The 20,375-nt window shown below is 38.9% G+C and overlaps 1 protein-coding gene across 1 annotated transcript in view; it reads right to left on the bottom strand.

Annotated features, from left to right (window-relative positions):
- CELF2 (CUGBP Elav-like family member 2) overlaps window positions 1-20,375 on the bottom strand; it is a 317,343-nt gene that overhangs the window by 55,298 nt on the left and 241,670 nt on the right. Inside the window, 3 exon segments of the mRNA XM_043553037.1 lie at window positions 481-639; window positions 4,897-4,976; window positions 17,295-17,429. Of these exon segments, the coding sequence (XP_043408972.1) occupies window positions 481-639; window positions 4,897-4,976; window positions 17,295-17,429 (374 nt within the window).

The raw sequence follows: 20,375 nt of genomic DNA on the forward strand, positions 1-20,375 counted from the left end.
AGATTTTACTTTGATAAGAGAAAGCTTCCAAAAAATTTATTCATATTTTTTAAAAAAGCAGAATTTAATGTTCAGTGGAAACATCAGAGTGAAAAATGTATTTTCCAGCTGAAATAGAATTTTAATCTTCAGAGGACTGCAAGGCACTGAAATAACTTGCGACTTTCATTCTAAATAGCTGTTATTACTACAAAATGTTTTATATAGTGCCATACATTTACAGGGTGCTTTCAGGAATAAGTCACTTTATCTGCCCCAAGGAGCCTATGTTAAAATGTAGGGAGTTCCATTCTATCAGGGTTCACTCCAGTGTGCTAAAATAAATATATCGGTTTAAGTCTAAATATGTGGTCACTAAAACAATGAGGAGTCCGCTGGCATCTTAAAGACTAACAGACTTATTTGGACACAAGCTTTCGTGGGTAAAAACCCCACTTCTTCAGATGAATCATGTGGTCACTACATTTCACAAGAACTTACAGCTAGGTACTGTGGTGTGAGTCCTCCAAGGCCTGTGAGGTTCCCCCAAGTGGCAGTGTTGAGCTGTTGCATCTGTTGTGCCAACTGCTGTTGCAAACGCCTCTGCTCCTTATCCTTTTGGGTATCAGCAAACTTCACCACTATAGGCGAAGAGCAGCCCTATGATTGGACAGATTGGAAAAGAAAGATGTTAACATCACACACATTTACATGATTCTACCTTCACGTGTTCTTACCACCTTTAAATCCATTTGAAATAACCTGAAATTATTTCTGAAATGATGTTTATTAATTATTATTCAACTATTTTTAAAACATGGCTCTTGAAAAATTATTAATTTCCTCTCTCTTTTCATTGAACTCCTTTCCCTCCAGATCTTTGTGTATGTTCAACTATCTGAATGCCCCTGGAGAGACAACAGAATTTATCAATGCTCTTTAATTAAGCGTCACGGTTCATGTGTTTTAAAGATGGACTTGTCTCTTTGTTTTCTGTCTATTTTCAAGTAATAGCCAAAGACAATGACGGACATAAACAGTGCCACATGAATGAAAACAGATCCCTTTTTATCTAATTTGGAACTGTTTGCTTTCAGATATAAACCTTGAGATTTTTTTGTTTTAAATCTACAGAACAATGTAGCATCATAATGATTCCAGTTTACTTTTGGCAAATGGATTAGAACATTTCATGATTTGTAGAAACCATCTGTCTTTGAGTTTTATCCTGCTGCCCATCATTGTAGTGTCTGAGTCCCCCTCTCCCCCCTACACACTGTCATGTCGATTTCTCTTCCACCCCCAATCTTAAAACCATGTTGGGTGCCTCAGATCCAGAAATCCAGCAGGATTTTAGACACAGTTTACAGTGTGCAATGGGGGTTTATATCTAACCAAACTCATCCCATGGCTACTCTCACTACACCGTGAGCTTCTTCAGAAAAGTTCCTATTCTCTATTTCTACAAAGAGTAGCCGAGGAACCTCACAATAGGACAATGATAGGAACATTCAGAATCAACAGACAAAATGATGAACTAAGCCACGGTAATATCATCTTTTGTGTGAAGACCTCTCATCAATACCATTCCTTGAGAATTATCATCTTAGAAAATGATCACTTGAGATGTATTATTCCACCCCCAGTACCTTGCTTGTATATTTCATTGTAAAAATGTCTTTCAATTTTTCAGTGAGTAAAAACTGAGATACACCACTTCAGCAATTGAATAAAGATTATGGAGGATTCAGCTTGGTATACAATTGCCTCTTCTCAGTGATTTTATACTAATATTAAAATCAAGCTCTTATTTTTTTTTAAATTGAAATATTTTTCCAGTTTAGCTAATAAAAAAGGTAATAGCAAGCTTGTATCCCATTTCAGATTGGTGCTATTAGGCTAAGTGTGGTGATAGTTTACTGCTTGCTACACGTACATACGTGAAACTCTTAGGTCTATTTCAAAGGGAATATAAATGAATTTCAAAAGGAAGAAATAGTATATGGCTGTTCCAGGACTCAGCTCAGCAGCTCAATACTCAATACAACAGCTGATATCATATTTATGAATCCTGAAATGTCAGTACATTGTATAAAAACAATATCTCTGCAATTTAGGAATCTGTAATTTTTTTCCAATTTCTGCTCTTATTTCATCATTTTTAAAGGAGCAAACATTCTGAAGATTGAAATTATATGTAGCAAAATGGCTCTATATGAGAAAAATGTTGCTATTTATTCCATGTCAACAAATTAGTGTCTCCTCTAACCCTCCATTTGAGTGATTTTTTTTTAAATACAAAAATGAGGCAGAAAAGCCGAAAATGAGGGCAGCAATTATGGCTTTTAAAAAATGAGTTGCTTAAACCAAGATAGAGAGTAAAATGCAAAGAGCAATAGGAAAATTCATTATTTCCAGGAGGACACTTGCTCTTCTGAACATGAACATTCTCATCATTTGCGTCACTTTGAAAAATACGTTTTAGTCAATGATGTGTGCCAAAGAACTGAAAATAATGAAATACAGAAAAAATAACTTCAGTGGTTCAATAGAAACTTGATTGCATAATACATAATCTTCCATCTTCCATTTTAAAAAGTCTTTTTCCCCCCATAAAACATGAAATCAAAGTGCCAGGGGCAATATTATTTCAGAGAGTGTCCAGATTTTAATCGCAGCTCTCAAAAGTCAACTTTTTACCATCATAGCATTGACATTAATAACCAAGAGGCAGGAAATGCTTTTGAATGTTGACCAGAGCAATACCTTCTTCCCATTTGGAGAGGTACCCCCCCATTATGCAAGCAGGTATGGGGTATCTCCTACCTCATTATTTTATGGCTGCTTTTTATCTCCCCTTCTCAATGGGAAGCACTGCTTGTGTACCTTTCCTTCTGTTGGCAAGGTAGAACATGCAGACTCCTACGGTACCATGGTACCATGCCATGAATTGGTGAGCTGGAAGGGCTGCTCCACCTCCCACAAAAGAGTAAGCACATCAGTTCTGCTACGGACCTGAGCCCAGCTGACATCATGATGCTAATTATGGGTGCAGATACTCCAATCTTTAAGGCTGTTGAGTAGTACTTTTCTCTGAGAGTAGTTATTTATATAGGGCTAAATTGTGATACACTTGCTCACTTCAAACAATTGGATTACCTGTGGCATAAGGTACTATTCAACATAAGGAAGTATATCACAAAGGGGCTGTGTTTGAAGTATGGTACAATTACTCAGCATATCAAAGGGAGAATCTGACCTTTAATGATTATTTCATTTTACAACATCCTCTGACGTGAGGGTGATTCATGTGAAACTCATTACCCTAGACCAAAAATACATGGGAACACATGGAAAATACACATAAAAACCACAGCATTATTAACAACACTTCTGTTTTATGTGGAACCAAAAAGTAGCAAAAATATAGCGACTCAAATTAATGGGGCAGTGCATGGCAGAAAAATAAAAAGAATCATTATTCCAATGAACTAATATGTCACTTTTTATTCCATATATAGTGTCATAGTGCACAGTAAAATATATTAGGTAAGAGCAGCTTCCTAGTGAAGATAATTTCAATAATTCTGATTTTTCTCTGTGGCAGATTCTCATCTAACACTGTATATTCAGGGTCTATAAAAATGCATTGGACTGAAAAGAAAACACATTGATTATAAAATAATCTTAACCAAAGTCAAATGTGATGTTTGGAAAGACAATAGCTTTGCAATGCCAATATCATTACTGGAAGAGTACAGAAAACAGCTGACATTTCCATGCACTGTCTCTTTTTTTTTCTCTGTCTTTCCCTTCGCTCATTACACAAAGCAGCTCAACGACATGACGCAATAATGATTGTTTAGTACCCAGCATGCTTTGGGAGACTAGAGCATTGCAAAGAAAAATTACTTGAGAAAAATTGAAAGGCCCTCATTTAAAAAGAATAATAATTAAAAAAAAAAGAAAAGAAAAGAAGAAACAAGTGCACATAACATCAAAATACCACCTATGAGAAGATCATCAGTACACAAAGATACGGTATACATAATACAGTATAACATGCACTCTCAAATGATTAAACTAGAAGATCCAGAATAAGTAAAGGCTTAGTACTCTTGTGAGACCTTTTGTACAAAATTCTGAAAGACCATGACATAAATCACAGACTAAAAAAGTTGAGACCACCAGATGAGCTGTGGCAGTGAGATAAATATGCCGATAAGTGGATCTGACCCTGAAACTGTAGTCGCACCAGGTAAGTAAAGTTAAAGCTTTGTGTTGCTCATTATTAGAAAGCACGATGCCGGGGAAGCAGTTTTTAGGGAGTAAAAGATTGCTGTTTGTACAGAGCCTGCCGTGACAGTGCTCGGTAGCTAGTCCAGCTCTTCAATGTGCTCTTACATAATTAGCATTTTTATTGGCTACATGAAGTAGGAGAAATTATATTAACTTAAAAAGAGTTTCCATATGCAAACCCCCCCAAAATTCCCAAACACATGCACTAGGAACTTGGCATGACCAGGTTAAAAATCTCTTTCGAGCCTTTTCCCAGAGTAGCACAAACTGCAATATTTTAAAATCCATATAAAGTCAGGCATTTTGGGGGCTTTTTTTGGTTTAAGATAAAAGATAATTTAGTCCCCAGATATGTTTTATTTATTTATGTTTATTTTCTACTGAATGCCACTGGACACGTTAGAAAAGCAATGCTTGGGTTCAACACAGAGATCTTCTTACTTGTGTTTCAAGATCATTCAGAAAAATAAATTTCACAAAGAGGTAGAGTGAGTTTTGTGAAAGTTTAAATCTGTGAGATTGTCACGTGTCTGATCTTCTCCAGGAGACCATGGCTTTACCATTCACAATCATTTGCACAAAGAAAACAAAGAAAGGGCAGATGATACAGTACTGTACCTCCATGGTCTGAGACTGGTGCATGGCTTTGATTGCATTCTGTGCCATTGCCCTTGTAGAAAATGTAACAAACGCACAGCCTGTGGGAACAAGGGGACAGGGAGCAGGAAAGACAAAAAACAACAAGACAAAAGGGTTGGACGCTTGTTAAACCAACACAGTCTACGAGAACGGCCACAAGACGACACTGTTCTCAGTAGTACATAAAAGTAAACAACTCCTCTAATTTATTTATTGACAGTGCTGACTTGCTAATCTGACCATAGATGAAAGAAAAAAAATAGATTGGTGGGGGTGGGAGAAAAGGGTTTGGAGGTTTTTGTTTTGTTGTTGTTGAGCCACAGGGTTTGAAATAAGCAAAGCTTGTTTGTATGCTCTAAAATGTAAAGTCTGGATTGTATATTTTAATCCCTTCCAAAGCATACATTAGCAGCTACCTGTTATTTCTTTTTATTTATTGTTGGTTTAAAATAAACTGCAAGCATCACTGGCAATTAAGTACAAATTTAAAGAGCTCATAATGCCACTGGTAAATTTCATCAAGATGGTGTGAACACAAATAAGAGTGAGGAAAACATGTATAAAATGCTTTAAAACTAAATGCCAGAGGACCCAGTCATGCTGCCAGACCAAATTCTGTAATGCACGTGGAATTTAAATATTTTTTTAAAATGAATTTTTCAAATAAAAATCTTTATGAGTTTTGTTTTTTTGAACTCCTGATACTTATGGGTACAAGCATAATTCTTTGATCTACAAAAACTATGACCACCTTCAAATTATACTGGAGCTGTGTGTGTGTGAATAATTGAAAACCAGTTTTTCCCTTTTAAATCATAGAAAAAAGAATAGCTTAGTGCCTGAGCTGTTTCCCCCTGCCGGCCTCCCCTTTATTGCTGCTCATACCAATACTAGGCATGGTGTAGGTCAAGTTTAGTACTGCATGGCTCAATGCCCTTTTAACTAATAAAAACACTGCCTTCTGAAATTTACATTTTATTCTTCTTCATGCACCCTTGGGCATCTTAAAGAAAAAGACTGTGAAATTAACCCAGATTCAGGCTGATTTTGTAATAATACCATGGCACACTAAAAGCTTAGCTAAAGCAACACAGACTTATTTCACTTGTGATCTCTAATGACTTTAACAGTGCATTGATTTTCAGCTCCCTTAGCCTTGCACAGTTTGAACTTAGGTTTCAGAGAATAATTTAGTGTTCCACTCAATTTCCTCAAAACATTATTATTATTACTACTTAAAAGATTTCCAAATGAAGCAAATCTAAACACAGAGAGGCTGAAGCATATTGTCATTTTAGAGCTAATGCATGAAAGCTACGTTCTGGCACCAAAAATACCATATTGTTGCCCCTGTGGCCAATGGGCAAAATAAACCATTTTGCAATCCAGCAAGCAACAGATTGCTTGGTTTATGTAAATCAATTTGTGAGCCATAAAACATCTTTTCTCTTTTGATCTGTATGTACCTGGTAAGATTATCAAGTCAAGACTGTATTAACATTTTAATCAAACAACAGTAAGAGAAAGCAATGCCTGATCATTACCCAAAAGCACTACATCTAGTCATGAAAATAAGGTCAATGCATTTTTGCATCATGCGGTAATTTTTTTAAAAAAAATATAAAATCCCTTGATACAAGGGAAACTAATCTACTATGCATCTTACTGATAGATTAGCATTATAAATTTTAAAGTTAGAATTCTTTATGCAGATTTTACAGTAGTGTTGCGCTACTTTATATATTTCTCAGATAACAGAACAGCTGATGATGTTTTAATTATTTAGACACATTATGATGCTACTACTGTTATCCAGAAAATTTTTTTGTCAAAGAAAATAATTTCACAAACATCTTTCTATAAGGCATTCTAGACAAAATGTGTAGTAGAATGGTAAATAAGCTACAGTACCTCTGCTAGATTCCATATTGATGCTGTGCACTAAAATTAAAGAGGCCCAAATTTACCATCAGTCTCAAAGTAATCTCTCTTAAAAAACATTACTCTTATTATTAATATAGGAAATAACACTAAGCGTTTTCATTTCTTATCTTGTGACTTCAATGTGGGGAGAGGACAAACTAATAGAGATATATTAGGGGGAAAACATACAGAGCCTTTGATAATTTTACTTTTAATGGTCAAGGAACTGTTTCATTTCTTCCCTTGCTCTTATTATCCAGGAGCTTGTACCATAGTGACAATTACTTAGTGGAGGTTAAGAATGCAAAAGAAGCATGTAAAATGTCAACAAGAATCAATAAGACACAGTTTATGCATTTATCACAATTTCTACCCAGCAGTACAGCTGTAAGTAACTTACTGAGAGATGTTGCAATTAGCAGGTCTCAAAAGAAAAGTGAAGCAGCAGACAATTAAGCTATGTGGCCATATAGGTGGAGCAGATTACGTCCTCCCCGCCGGCTCCCCGCTCATTCCCTTTTTAACCGCAAAGCTAAGTCATTGTGGGGCTTTTACTGCCAATATTATGGCATAGCCTCCGTCTTCACCCCCAACCCAGGTTCATTTGAATAGCCTCTAACTCTTATTTTCTGGCGTGAAACGATTTTTATAACAGTAAAGTACCATACGCTGAGCTACTTATTTAAAGGAAACCTATTCTCTGTGAAGCCCATGATGAATGTGTTGTGCATCCTGTGCCCTATTCCAAGATGCTCAAAATCATTCTATAGAGGGAGGGAGGCTGAATTACATTTTCATAATGGTTTGTGGGGTCAGGATTACAAAGCTAGGTCAATATTCTACCCACAATACACAGCAAATTTCCAACTGACAACCACTGGCCAGTCATGCATATGATTACCTGATTTGCACAAACAATTGTGGGCACAAATTAAGTGTGCAACTGCACTACTAAATTATTTGAAAACCTGGCCTTTAAAGTGTCATCGTTAGAATCAGCACAACGTTGAGATGAATAAGTTCACAACTCTTTCTAACCATTGTTTCAGGCTAAAAACAATGCTGTGTGTGTGCTTATATATATATAAGCTTTCCTTCTGCAAAATCCAAATCTGCCATGTTGGGGAGGAGGGGTCAGATAAATACATTATTTAGGGCAGTTCTGGCCCACAGCTGTTGCACACCCCTCTTTACTCTCGAAATTAATAGGTAGTAGATGTTGAGTGAATGGTAGGGTTTACTCCTTTCACATAGCGTACAATCAACCTGTAGAATTCATGGCCACAGGTGGTTATTTGATATACATACCAGACAGCTTTATAACCATTAATAACATTGTAGCTATGCATGTTAAGATAAGACTAATCAAATCTCATGCTTCAGGGGGTAAGCTGTGGGAATCAAGAAGGATTTCCACATCCCCTCACCTCATCATATAAAACACTGTATAATTGCCGAAGGCAAGGAGCATGCTTCCTCTGAAGCATCAGCTATCGGACATTGACAAAGGCAGCATGGTTGGACCTGATGAACCAATTGTCTGATCTGCTATGGCAAGTCCTATGCTCCTTAGATGGCCGAGCCCCTTGCCTCGGAAATTCTCTTACTACAAATAGGAGCAGTGGAGCTCATTCGGGGAGGGGGGGGCAGGGGACGGGAGGAGGTAGGTGTGAGCGGGGGAGAGGAGAGGAAAATATAGTAACAAGAACATGAAGACGCAAATTTTTGTTGCCAAGTCAACATGGAAATTACTTCCCCTTAAATCACCAAGTGTGTAACAACAAAAATTATTTTGTAAATGTGGCCAACCTGTAAATCACCTTGCAATTATTTGTTATCTCTACTTTCAAAATGTCAGGGATCACGGACAGAAAAGAAAGGGGGGGAATTTCCCTTATTTCTGTAAGGCTGCCTTCTAACCTGTTAGAACAGATAAATGATCGACCGGGGAAAGGTTTCTCAAAGTAATTTCCTCCTACTGAGGGAATCAGAGGGAAACATGTTGCCCTACCACAGAGCAGATTTTGGAAACACATCGATTACATGAGTCATGTCAGTTGAAAGGATATCTAAACTCGGATGTTTTGTCTTTTCTCACCTATCACCAATACATCTCTAATGCCTCTCCCCTCTCTTTCCCCCAAATCCCAGGAATCTCTGCTCCAAGATGATTTTCAAAAGCGCTAAGTCTTGGCCTAACCATGCTCCCATTGAAGTCAAGGATGCCCCATTTATTTATGCCGGCATTGATCTCCATTGGGGCTGGCACCCCAGAAGCACATGCATGGTAAGAACGTCTGTACAACCTTGACAAGACTTGTGAATGACATAGGAAGCAGAACATTTTCAAATGTGATTTAACCTAAACAAAACTAGCCTATTTTTCAGAGGTGCTAAGAACCCACACCTCACAGTGATGTCAATGCGAGCTGTGAGAACTACAGATATCTGTGAATCAGGTCACTTTTACTTACGTGGCTAAAGGTGGAGTTAATAATGGAAGTTTGAAAAAACTGGCCTGAATGGATCTAAACATCAAATAAAGAATCAAACGTATTTAAAAACATCTCACTGGTTTTTTATCAATCTACTATTTCGTGACCTAGAAGAAAGATTTAAGATGAAATTCTGAAAGCCAGATAAGAGACTGGGATGCTCAAATCCCATTAAATGTTGCCTTCAAAATCTCGGCCTCTGGCTATACAGGTTGCATGCGGTCTGGTGATTGTGTTTTGCCTTTCCAAATTCCAAGTTCAACTAGATACAACATTCTTCTTCACTTCTTCTCCTAAATGATAACGGGTGTTGTGTCCAGTCGATCAGCTGCCACGTTTCATCCCAGAGGTGAGTGTACATCAGTGACTGTTGAAGTGATCCCTGAGCGCAGCCTATTTAAATTTGTAAAGTGCTTTGGCGTCTCTGGGAAGAAAGGCACTATAGAAATAGAAGACACTGTTAAAATGAAAACCGACAAGCAATTTGGAACAGGTCTACAAAAGGAAAGGATCTATTCATGTCCAATTATTTCTGGTTGGGTTTGCACGGGAGTTTTTCGTGCCTAAGAATTCCTATGGTTCACATGTTTGTGTGTTTCATTAAAAGTAAAACTTGGGCAAGTAGTACAGTGTAACCTGTACAAGGGGCCATCCTAATTAGGCAACCTTCCATCTTAAGAGACCACTCCAAAGTATCCCCAAGTGTACTGAGTATAATTCTGCTACATATTTATTGTAAGACAGAAAATAGTTTATAGCACAGATAAGAAGCTGGGAATGGGCGACAGGGGATGGATCACTTGATGATTACCTAGTCCATTCATTCCCTCTGAAGCAGCTGGCATTGGCCACTGTCAGAAGACAGGACACTGGGCTAGATGGACCATTGGTCTGACCCAGTATGGACGTTCTTATGTTCTTAGATTTTTGGTAGGCCCCTGGGTGGTTGCTAACAGCAGGGATTACTCTGTGTTGTTTTCTACAGATCTGGTAGCCCTGAACATGAGTGCAGAAAGCATGAGGAAGGATGGTGCAGTGATTAAGCAGTTAGACTAGGACATGAGAGATAGGGGTGCCACTCCTTGCTTTGCCACATACTTTCTGTTTGACCTTGGGCAAATCACTTAGCTGCTCTGTGGCTCAGTTCCCCATCTGTAAAAACAGAGCTGATAATGTTTCCCTGCCTCACAGGTGTGTTGTGAGGCTAAATACATTAAAAATTGTGAAGTGCTTTGAGATCCATTGATGAAAAGTTCTACATAACAGCGAAGTATGAATATTACTCTCTCAGCTCAAACGAAAAAAGGGTTTTGGTGAAAGGTGTTGGACTGAGTGTCCTGGAAATTGAAGCCATCTGTTTACACATATCAGAGACACAGCAAGGTAATAGCAATGCACACTTCCCACAATGCTCTGTCAATGTGCTGGAATCTTGGCCTTGATTGGCCTTCTTCACCTAGAGGTCAGAAGACAGGTTCAATTTCTCATGCCCATTTTAGTGGCAAAAGAAAAAAAAATCCCTCCGAGAAAATCCTCTGAAAATCAGAGTCTATGAAGGTGTCTCAAAGTTGGATACCCCAAATCACTAATGACTTTGGAAAATGTAGGCCCCAGTAGTTGAAATTTACATAGAACCAAACTGGAGTTAGACCAACACTAAAGACCACCTTTTATTGGCAACCCGAGTGACCCACTTTCTGGAAATGGAAAGTTTTGTCAGTTATTGTCCTGCTTCAAGCCAATCTTTCTAGTGAAAGAATGTTGAGAAGGTGTAATGAGGGCAAATCTGATACTTAGCTTTGTCATGGAGTGGCTAGAGAAAGAAGCTTGGAGTCTTGGTGCCTCAGTTGTATTCCATCTCTACCACTGACTTCCGACACAGCCTTAAGGAGATCATTTAATATTACAGAGTGTTGAAAAAGACATTCCCTCCTCACAAAATATTTTGAACTCACAATTGTCATTTGAAATTTTTCACGGGAAAAGTTTGATTAGAATTTTCTTTTTCAATTCAAAATTTTCAAGTTTGATTCAAATCAGACAAATTTCCCTTGATTCTTTTTTGACTTTTTTTTTTTAATTTCAAATTTTTGTTTTTGCCCTTCTCTCTTAATTTTCTGTTTTGACATTGAATGTGACAACATGAATAAAGTCTAGTTTTTTTGGTTCCCATTCCCTGCTCCCACACGCTTTTTCCTCTTAACTTATTAAAACTTCTCCAACTTTTCAAAAGTTACACAGTGGCAAAAGGACAAATGAAACACTAACCTTGCCACAGTTTTCAACAACCTGAAAAATGGCAGAGTGGCAAAGTTGTAGTATAAGGGGCTTTGAGATCCTCATATAAAAGGCACTATCAAAGCCTTCCTTCAAGAAGCGGAACATATAGTCTGAATAGTGTTGTCTCCCGCCCCATGTAGACCTAGGGTATGTCTACATTGTAATTAAAAACACGCAGCTGGCCCAGGCCAGCTGACTCAGGCTCGCAGGACTCCGGCTAAGGGGCTGTTCAATTGCAGTGTAGACATTTGGGCTCAGACTGGAGCCCGGGATCTAGGACCCTGTGAGGGGGAGAGTCCAGGAGCTCAGGCTGCAGCCTAAGCCTGAACGTTTTACACCAAAACCAAACAGCCCCTTAAGCCAGAGCCCCGTGAGCTCAAGTCAGCTAGCATGGGCCAAGCTAAGCCACTGTCTATCTGCAGTGTAGACATACCCTGAGGAGTGCCAGGCTAGCCACAAACCCAGATCACTTTCAGGGGTAGCACATTATGTTACTTCAGCCTTGCAAAGCTGCTCTGAATATCAGTCAGAAAATCTCCTGCTCCAGGCACAGAAACTACGCACCTGTTCTTTACCATAAGTGATAATGCAAAAAATGAACAACGATATTTTGCCTTTTTTTTTTAAACGAACAAACCAACAATCCCTACTTACTGCGGATGAATGGAATTTTGCAAAGCTGAATTTCTACCTGATCGTGGGCTGATTCCCACACCATTCCTATCTGCTCTTTAAAACAGACATTCCCTATTACCAGATTTTTAATACTCTAAGCGTGCACTTGCCTGACTTGCTTAATACTGTCATGTTGAAATCAGACAAAAAGACTTTAAAAGCTGTGTCAATATGCATTTAGAGACCTTATCAAATGCACATTTTAGACCTAATTGTCTGTACAAATACTTAGCAGGTTCTTTCAATGCAATCTCTTGACCCAATTGACTACAGTGTCTGTTATATAAATCTGTACTTAGCAATACATCTGTGTAATTTGTTATATGGAGCTCCTATGATAAGGATAAGAGGATTTTATTATTATTATTGACTAATACTACTTAGCAGTAATATAGTGATTTTGACCTACTGATCTCAAAGCACTTTACAAAGGTACAGTAGACCCTCAGAGTTATGAACACCACAGTTACAAACTGACCAGTCAACGACACCTCTCATTTGGAACTGGAAGTACGCAATCAGGCAGCAGCAGAGACAAAAACAAATACAGTACCATACTGTGTTAAACGTAAACTACTAAAAAATAAAGGGAAAGTTTTAAAAAATTTGACACAGTAAGGAAACTGTGCTTGTTTCATTTAAATTAAGGTTAAAAGCAACATCTTTCTTCTCTGTAATAAAGTTTCAAAGCTGTATTAAGTCAATGTTCAGTTGTAAACTTTTGAAACAACCACCATAACATTTTATTCAGAGTTACGAACATTTCAGAGTTATGAACAACCTCTATTCCCGAAGTGTTTGTAACTTTGAGGTTCTACTGTAGATGGGAAAACTGAGGCACAAAAAGAGATGAAGTGAGTCACCTGGGGTCACATAGCAAGTCAGCAGCAGACTTGTGAATCAAACTGAGGTCCTTCTGGCTACCATTTGAATGTTCCATCCACAAGCTCACAGCTGTCCGTGTTGGCAGCAGTGTTCTCGTATACAGATCTCAGGACTAGGAGCCAGGACATTGGGGTTTCTTGAAAAAGTTCAGAGATTTCTGGAAACCCTTTGCAATAAGTGATTTAAAACCCTAATCGTCCCAGTCAGTTCACTTTTGCTTTGACATGACAATGGGGGGTAGTGCAGGACATCAACAATGGGAATTTTTTAAAAAGTGGTTTAAGCTGGAGGCTGAATCCCTGTACCTGTAGAACAGATACAGGAAAGGCATTCACAAGATTCCCTGTGCAGCCCCATGAACCTGAGTTGTAGCGGTGAGAGAATAGGACAGTCTCCATACCCTTCAGTCGTCAAATTCTCTGCTTAGACAGCCAGTTGCGTTTTTTTATTCTTAAACAGACACCTACCAACTGGGAACTGCTCCATATCAACCCATTAACTTCACAGGGGCTGTAAAACAGCCATCAGATGATAATGACTTTTGGTCACTATCTACTCACTGTACCTAGGTTGCAGCCAAACCAGGTACAGATGAAAAAAACAAACCATTTTTCAGTTGCGGGAGCAAACATCAGTGGGAATAAAGTGATTAAATGGAGACACTAGAAAGGGCATTTAAAATATATTGCTCCATCACTGAGACTTTGTATGATGTCTTTAGGCTACTTTTACACATGAGTTTCAAACAGCTGGTAATACAAATTTGGAGTGGAAATGAGGATGGACCTTTATCTACAGTGGCAGAATGGATGTGAATTTATTAGAACCGTATCTACTCTTGGCTTGAAACTACACTAGCAACAACCAGTTCAATCTCTCTGTATCCTTATCTAAGCACTTATATCACACTCATCACAGAGTGTTATATTTTCCTTTACCATTGTAGACAGGGATTCTTTTTCCTGTTTAAACTATAAGTAGACTATGATCCTAGGCCTACCCTACAACGTTATAGTCTAACATGGCTATACTAGAAACAAAAGTGTTGCTACTCTACCGTGAACAGGTTCCAAAAGCTGACTGAAAGCTTTCATTTCTTACTTAGAGAAAAATAACAGCACAAAACTGAATTGTTCTGCCTAGCACTCTAGTCAGTAGCTGTCCTTTGGAACTGAGAATTCACATCTGTCAATACTAAAGATTCCTTCCCTAAGACATTTTACTCCAAATGTCTCCAAATAAGCTCCAAAGTTTGTATAAATACCAGTAAATGTGTTTTTCATGCTCTTTATTTCTGAGGTATCATAATATGCTAATTTTTAAGGCACGCTGATTGAGAAGAAGATGAAATACTCAAGCAGAGCCTAATGGATTGTATTTTTATTTTGCTGGACTGTGAGGACTGTGCACTCCCAAATGCCCGTGTGCTGAGATGACAGCAGTCCCACAAGAATGTGACTCTTCTTCATTCATCCTTCCTCTCTTTATAGGGACTTCCCATCTGGAAGCATGGTTGAGCTGTGGGCTCTTACACATGAGAAGAAAGATGGCATGTGGCAATGGGGAATTTAACATACTGGAAATAGTAAAATGAATGAGAATCCATTTAAATGTTGGAATTTGTTGCAGGATTTAATTGTATTAATTTTCCTTCTATTTTTAAAGAACCCGATTTCGGTTCTATGCCACGCAAGAGTCCTCCCACCCAAAGCTCTCCTGCCGTACTTCAGTTCAGCTCTTCAACGCTCGGCACTTTCCCCGTGCTTGATTTTCTCTCTTGGTCTGGTGGTTTTGTGAAGTTGACAAACATCTGCCTGGAAACTGGGCTATAGCATGGGTGTAGAAAGCAATTCAAGTTTAACAGGCAGGAAACAAGAGAGCCTGGTATCATATTATTGTGTGACTGTCAGAATAAACTTGAATATTAGAGAGGCAATAGCTCTGCTAAGCCAATACATTCCAATACCTGTTTGAGTGTGACGTACCTGGAACATGCTCTTCCGTCTCCAGAAGTGAAAGCCTTGCACATTAACCTTAAATTACCACAACATCTGCTCAATGGGCTACACTGCAATACTCAATCAATTTGTAACTGGCGATAGCAATTGCCACCTATTGAGGAATAAAAATACCCCCATCGTACCCTTTCCTGTAGGCTCTCGTGATCTGGGATTATGATGGAAAACCTCTATTGAACAAGACTTGGGGAATACTTGGAATTCTGCGGAGGAGTCAAATAACTCTTGTAAGACTCAAAGACTTGATTCTCTAGTTTATAATCTAGTCTAAATATTTAAATAGTTATCCAGCAACTCCCCACTGCAGGTTTACTTTCCTGTGGCCAAGATTTAAAAAATAAATAAAAAGACTATCTAAAGTTAGACTCCTGAGCCAGGATCATGCAACTTCTTGAAGGTCAAGCAGCTGTGGGATCAGAGTCTAAGTCTGTATAATTGTAGGCCTTCATTTTCCTCGGTACAATGCTCACAAACAGAACATATGGTTTCCCATTAATCAACAGAGCATTTTTTTCAGTGAGTGATTTTTTTTATCCTTATTTCCATGGAGATGCTACGGCCCCTGCTTTCTGCCTTCACAGACGACACACCAACACCAGTTCCCAACCTATTCTGCTGGACTTTATATCCATTGTGGACAAACTGCTGCACAGAATAATTTTTTAAAAAACCACAAGTGGCTGCACATATTGTAGAAACCAGAGCCTAAAAGAAACAATATGCTTCAGAAGTTAAAAAAACACACATTCTTCTCTACATTTTTCCATGTTTTGAAAATGTAATAAAATGCATAAACTGTGATTCCTATAAGAAAAGGAGTACTTGTGGCACCTTAGAGACTAACCAATTTATTTGAGCATAAGCTTTCGTGAGCTACAGCTCACTTCATCGGATGCATCATGAAAGCTTATGCTCAAATAAATTGGTTAGTCTCTAAGGTGCCACAAGTACTCCTTTTCTTTTTGCGAATACAGACTAACACGGCTGTTACTCTGAAACCTGTGATTCCTATGTACTTTTTCATGTTTAGAGGGGGAAAAATATCCAAAACAGAATGATTGAGTTTTGCTTCTCCTTAATAGAATTTACAACCCCACATTTTAGAGTAGTTTTTACTGCCTGTGCCTTTAAATTGTGGTAGCTGATATCATGGCACTATTCCCCGAAGGCCAACAAGCTTGCCCTGATCCTCTTCCCAATTCAATTCCATATGTCATTAGCTGGTGGGAAGGATTGTTCTGTCTAAGTAATTCCAGGTCAATACAACAAAGGCTTAATATGCAGCAGGGGTCATTGATATAGATCTGCTTTTCTTTTTATTATATATTTTCAAGAGCCTTTTCCAGGTACAAAATGCTATATGCTGCACATCTAAATGGGTGGGGGAAGGGGGCGATCAGTATCAAAGTCTGCATTGCACTTAATTTCCAACACAATAAAGTAAGAGTCTGGCATGGGGTCCAGAATTCAGGTTATTCATATGACTGCACTATGCACTGCTGTTTGGCAGGCCTGCAGTGGCTCTATTTGGACCTAGGGACTTGAGCTATGAAAGCTCCCTTCATGAGTTCTGTCAGGGCAAAACTCTAGGAGTTAACCCCTTTATTCCAGAGGCAATACAGAGCCACGTTTTACATATGGTTACAAAGAATGCGGGAGTAGAAGGATACTATAGCATGGACCAGTTTGCATGGCCCCAGATGCCATAAAACAGTCATTTGTTTTCCCTGGTGCAAAATACAGGGTGTGTGTGTGTGTGTGTGTGTGTGTGTGTGTGTGTGTGTGTGTGTGTGTGTGTGTGTGTGTGTGTCTTTGATTTTGTGGTAGGGAAAATAGGAGATGTCAGGGTTCAATGGTACCCTTTCAATCTGACAAACAGCGTGATCACACAAGTCAATATGTTGGCACTGAGACCTTTCTGACATTTGAAATAAAAGGTGATAATTTCAGTCACTGTGAAAAATTCATGTGCGTAACTCCGTCACGTGGGACATATTACAGTGTAACCTCTCGCTGCAGACAGTGGCTACATCTACCCTGACTGTGACATATAGCTCCAATTAGCACTTAAGGAAAGAGACTTTATAGACTGCACACTCACCTCGGCTCAGCCCGTCAGGTCCCCGAAGAATTCGGCATTCTTCTATCTGGCCGAATGGAGAAAACATCACCCTGATATCATTCTCATTACACTTCTTCGAAACCATTCCTATGAACAATTTTCTGTCTTCCACAGCTAGAAGATAAAAATAATGAATGAGCAAAGGCCATTTCATCTTTTCCCTGTGATCAATGCTTCATTACCACATCAAACCAAGTTCCAGTCATGTGAGTCTGGCTCTGCAACTGAAGACAAGTCCTAAGGCAAACACTTTATACTTATCACCCTTCCCCCTCTTCCTCCCCCCCTCTCTTTTTGTGGGTGCTATTGTCATATTAGTTGCATGAATAAGACATTTTTCATCCCCCTCCCCATCATGATATCTAAGAGAAAGAAGCATCCTGTGTCAGAGACTCAAGATATTTTTGCATAGATTCTAATTTGAATATGTTCCTTCTCCCCCCACCCCAGCTCCCAAATGCATAAAAGGAAACAAAACAGGCAGCGGGTGGTGGTGGTGGTGGGGGGAGAGTGCACATAACAAAATGAGATAATGAAAAATACTCTACAGAAACATTCTTATATGAAAAGGATCCTAGCTTTCAATTTCAAGCAGCTGTAATGCATGGCTCTCAGAAGCAGGTTTGTAGTGACTGCAATGAAAAGAATAATGCATTAAATTTTCCTCTCTCTTTTCCAATAATGACACAGTAGTCTCTCTTCAGATGGACACAATGTATGTTCCAGGGGCAGCACTTCAACAAGGGGACTGCATATTACTTTCCAAAAGCCAAATCATTTGATTGGTAATGATGTTGAGTTTGCAAGAAATACAACAGGAACTTTGCCAAAGATATAGGTAGATTATCTCCTTTCTATATCGTCCACACGGCCAGCATAAAGTAGGTCGCTCTAGCTGGGTGTGTATGCTGGCTCTGAAGTTTAACAAAAGCTCAAGCCATAGACTGGTGTCAAAGATAGAATAAACAGCAATAACCCAGCTCCGATCTGGAAGACTTAATGCTAACTCACTATCTCCCCTATATTAAAAAAAATATCTAAGGGGTTATTATATGCTCCTTTCTTCTGCTATTGAAATGGCATGCAAATCCAATTCACTGTTAATGAGCAGACTGCCAGAGTTTTGCGGGAAGCAAAGACAGACGGAAAGCTTTACTCCAGAGTATCTGTGGTGCACTTATTTATTTCTATTGTGCAAATTATTTTTCTAATGAAATATTTTCATTTCTGTGCTTATGAAAAATGAATCTTCCTTTGCACCCCAACCCACCCTGCATGTATTAGCATGTGTTTGTCAAATGGAATAAATTGCAGCTGAGAAGGAAGAAACCTATATATTTTCATGGGATTTTATTGGTATTGACACTTTTAGTGCCCTTAACATAATTTCAGCAAGAAAAACAGAAGCTAATGTTTATTGAAGACAGAAGGGGTATCTGGAGTAATTTTTTTTTTTTTTACTGGGTAGTACTTCTTTACTTAATGGTTAAGAAAGGCATTCTGCTATTTTACACAAGCAAGCATAGGGAAAAATGCATTTTCCAGAACCCCAAAAGCTAATCGAAATGTACTTTTTTTTTTTTAATAAAGAGAATTTAGATGTAGGTTGGGTCCCTAATAGGGCGATGCACTGCCATCTGGACTGATTCTTAGAGTCCAGCCTTTTGCTGTGCAGGCTGGCAGGAAACAGGCATGAATTCAATGCCCAGGAAAAGGGAGTGGTTTGCTCAGCAGAGATATGTCCAGTCTCAGCACTTTCATTCACACTTGATATTAAGATCCCATTTACATATGGTTTATAAAAGGTTACTAAATGATTAATAGATGATATAAAGATGTTACAACTTGAGAAGTATGGGTTATAGATGCACATAGGCACGTCAGCAGATGATGTTGTGAGCCAGGGTTATAAGCAAGCTATGTACCGTGCTGGACTCAATCGTTTTACTCTTTATTACATCTATTAATCATTTGTTCATCCTTTGTAAACAGAACCATAACACAAAGTGTGACCCATATTTTTTTATATAGGTATTTGTACTATTAACTTCCATTTTACAGATGCTGAAACTGAGACACAGAGAAGTCACGTGATTGAGTGATTGAGGGTGACTGAGCAGTAGAGCAGGGATCAGAACTCAAGAGTTCCTAGCTACCAGCTCCATGATCAATCCTACAAACGACATTGCCTCAGCCAATTAAGCAACTGCACTCTTGCCCCAAAAGGTGTCCCATCTGCTCCTGCTTACAGGGAAGAGTGAAGACTTTTTATCTTCAAGTGGAAGATAAAAAATAAGGAACCTTAATGGATGCAGGGGATCCCTTCCTCCAGCCTACAGAGAAAAGAGGAAGATGCTGCTCTGCCAAACTGCCATTTAACTTCCCCTCCCCCAAAGTCAAATGCTAAGATGTTTTTTAATTTTCCAAACACTAGCAGATGACAAACTCCGCACTGGCCTCCTTCACTCTCACTAGTAAATCTACAAATATGCCATTTAACTAAAACGATTTTGAAGGTTTTCGGCTGGAGGGTGATTTTATAGTAAATTAAACACCCAGCTCCTGTGTACTGTACATCTTCAAAATGCACATTTCAAGGAAAATGCTCAGTGTACAGAAGACATATCGGTAGGATGACGTGCCTCACATCCAATGCTGTTTGGTACTGCTGATCAGTGGTAAACTTTAAGAAATTTGTAATTTTATCTTGTCTAAATGCCTAACCATACAGACTGTTTAAAGGAGCACTGCCAAGATAAAACCTGCATAGGTGCCTTACCTCTGTTGTAAGGCATGATATCAATTTAAAACAATATCATACACTTTCATGCAGAGAAAGACATGATTTATTCCCATCAGCATAGGATAGGAGCCACAAATTCCTGGGTTCTTAAGCCATGTCTACACTACCCGCCGGATCGGTGTCTAGTGTAGTGTAGACACGATAAATCGATCCCCGATCGCTCTGCCGTTGACTCCGGAACTCTACCACGGCGAGAGGCGGAAGCGGAATCGACGGGGGAGGGGCCGCTGTCGATCCCACGCCGCGAGGATGTGCAG

This window comes from Chelonia mydas, chromosome 1, assembly GCF_015237465.2.
Source record: "Chelonia mydas isolate rCheMyd1 chromosome 1, rCheMyd1.pri.v2, whole genome shotgun sequence".
In the NCBI taxonomy this organism is placed as follows: Eukaryota; Metazoa; Chordata; order Testudines; family Cheloniidae; genus Chelonia; species Chelonia mydas.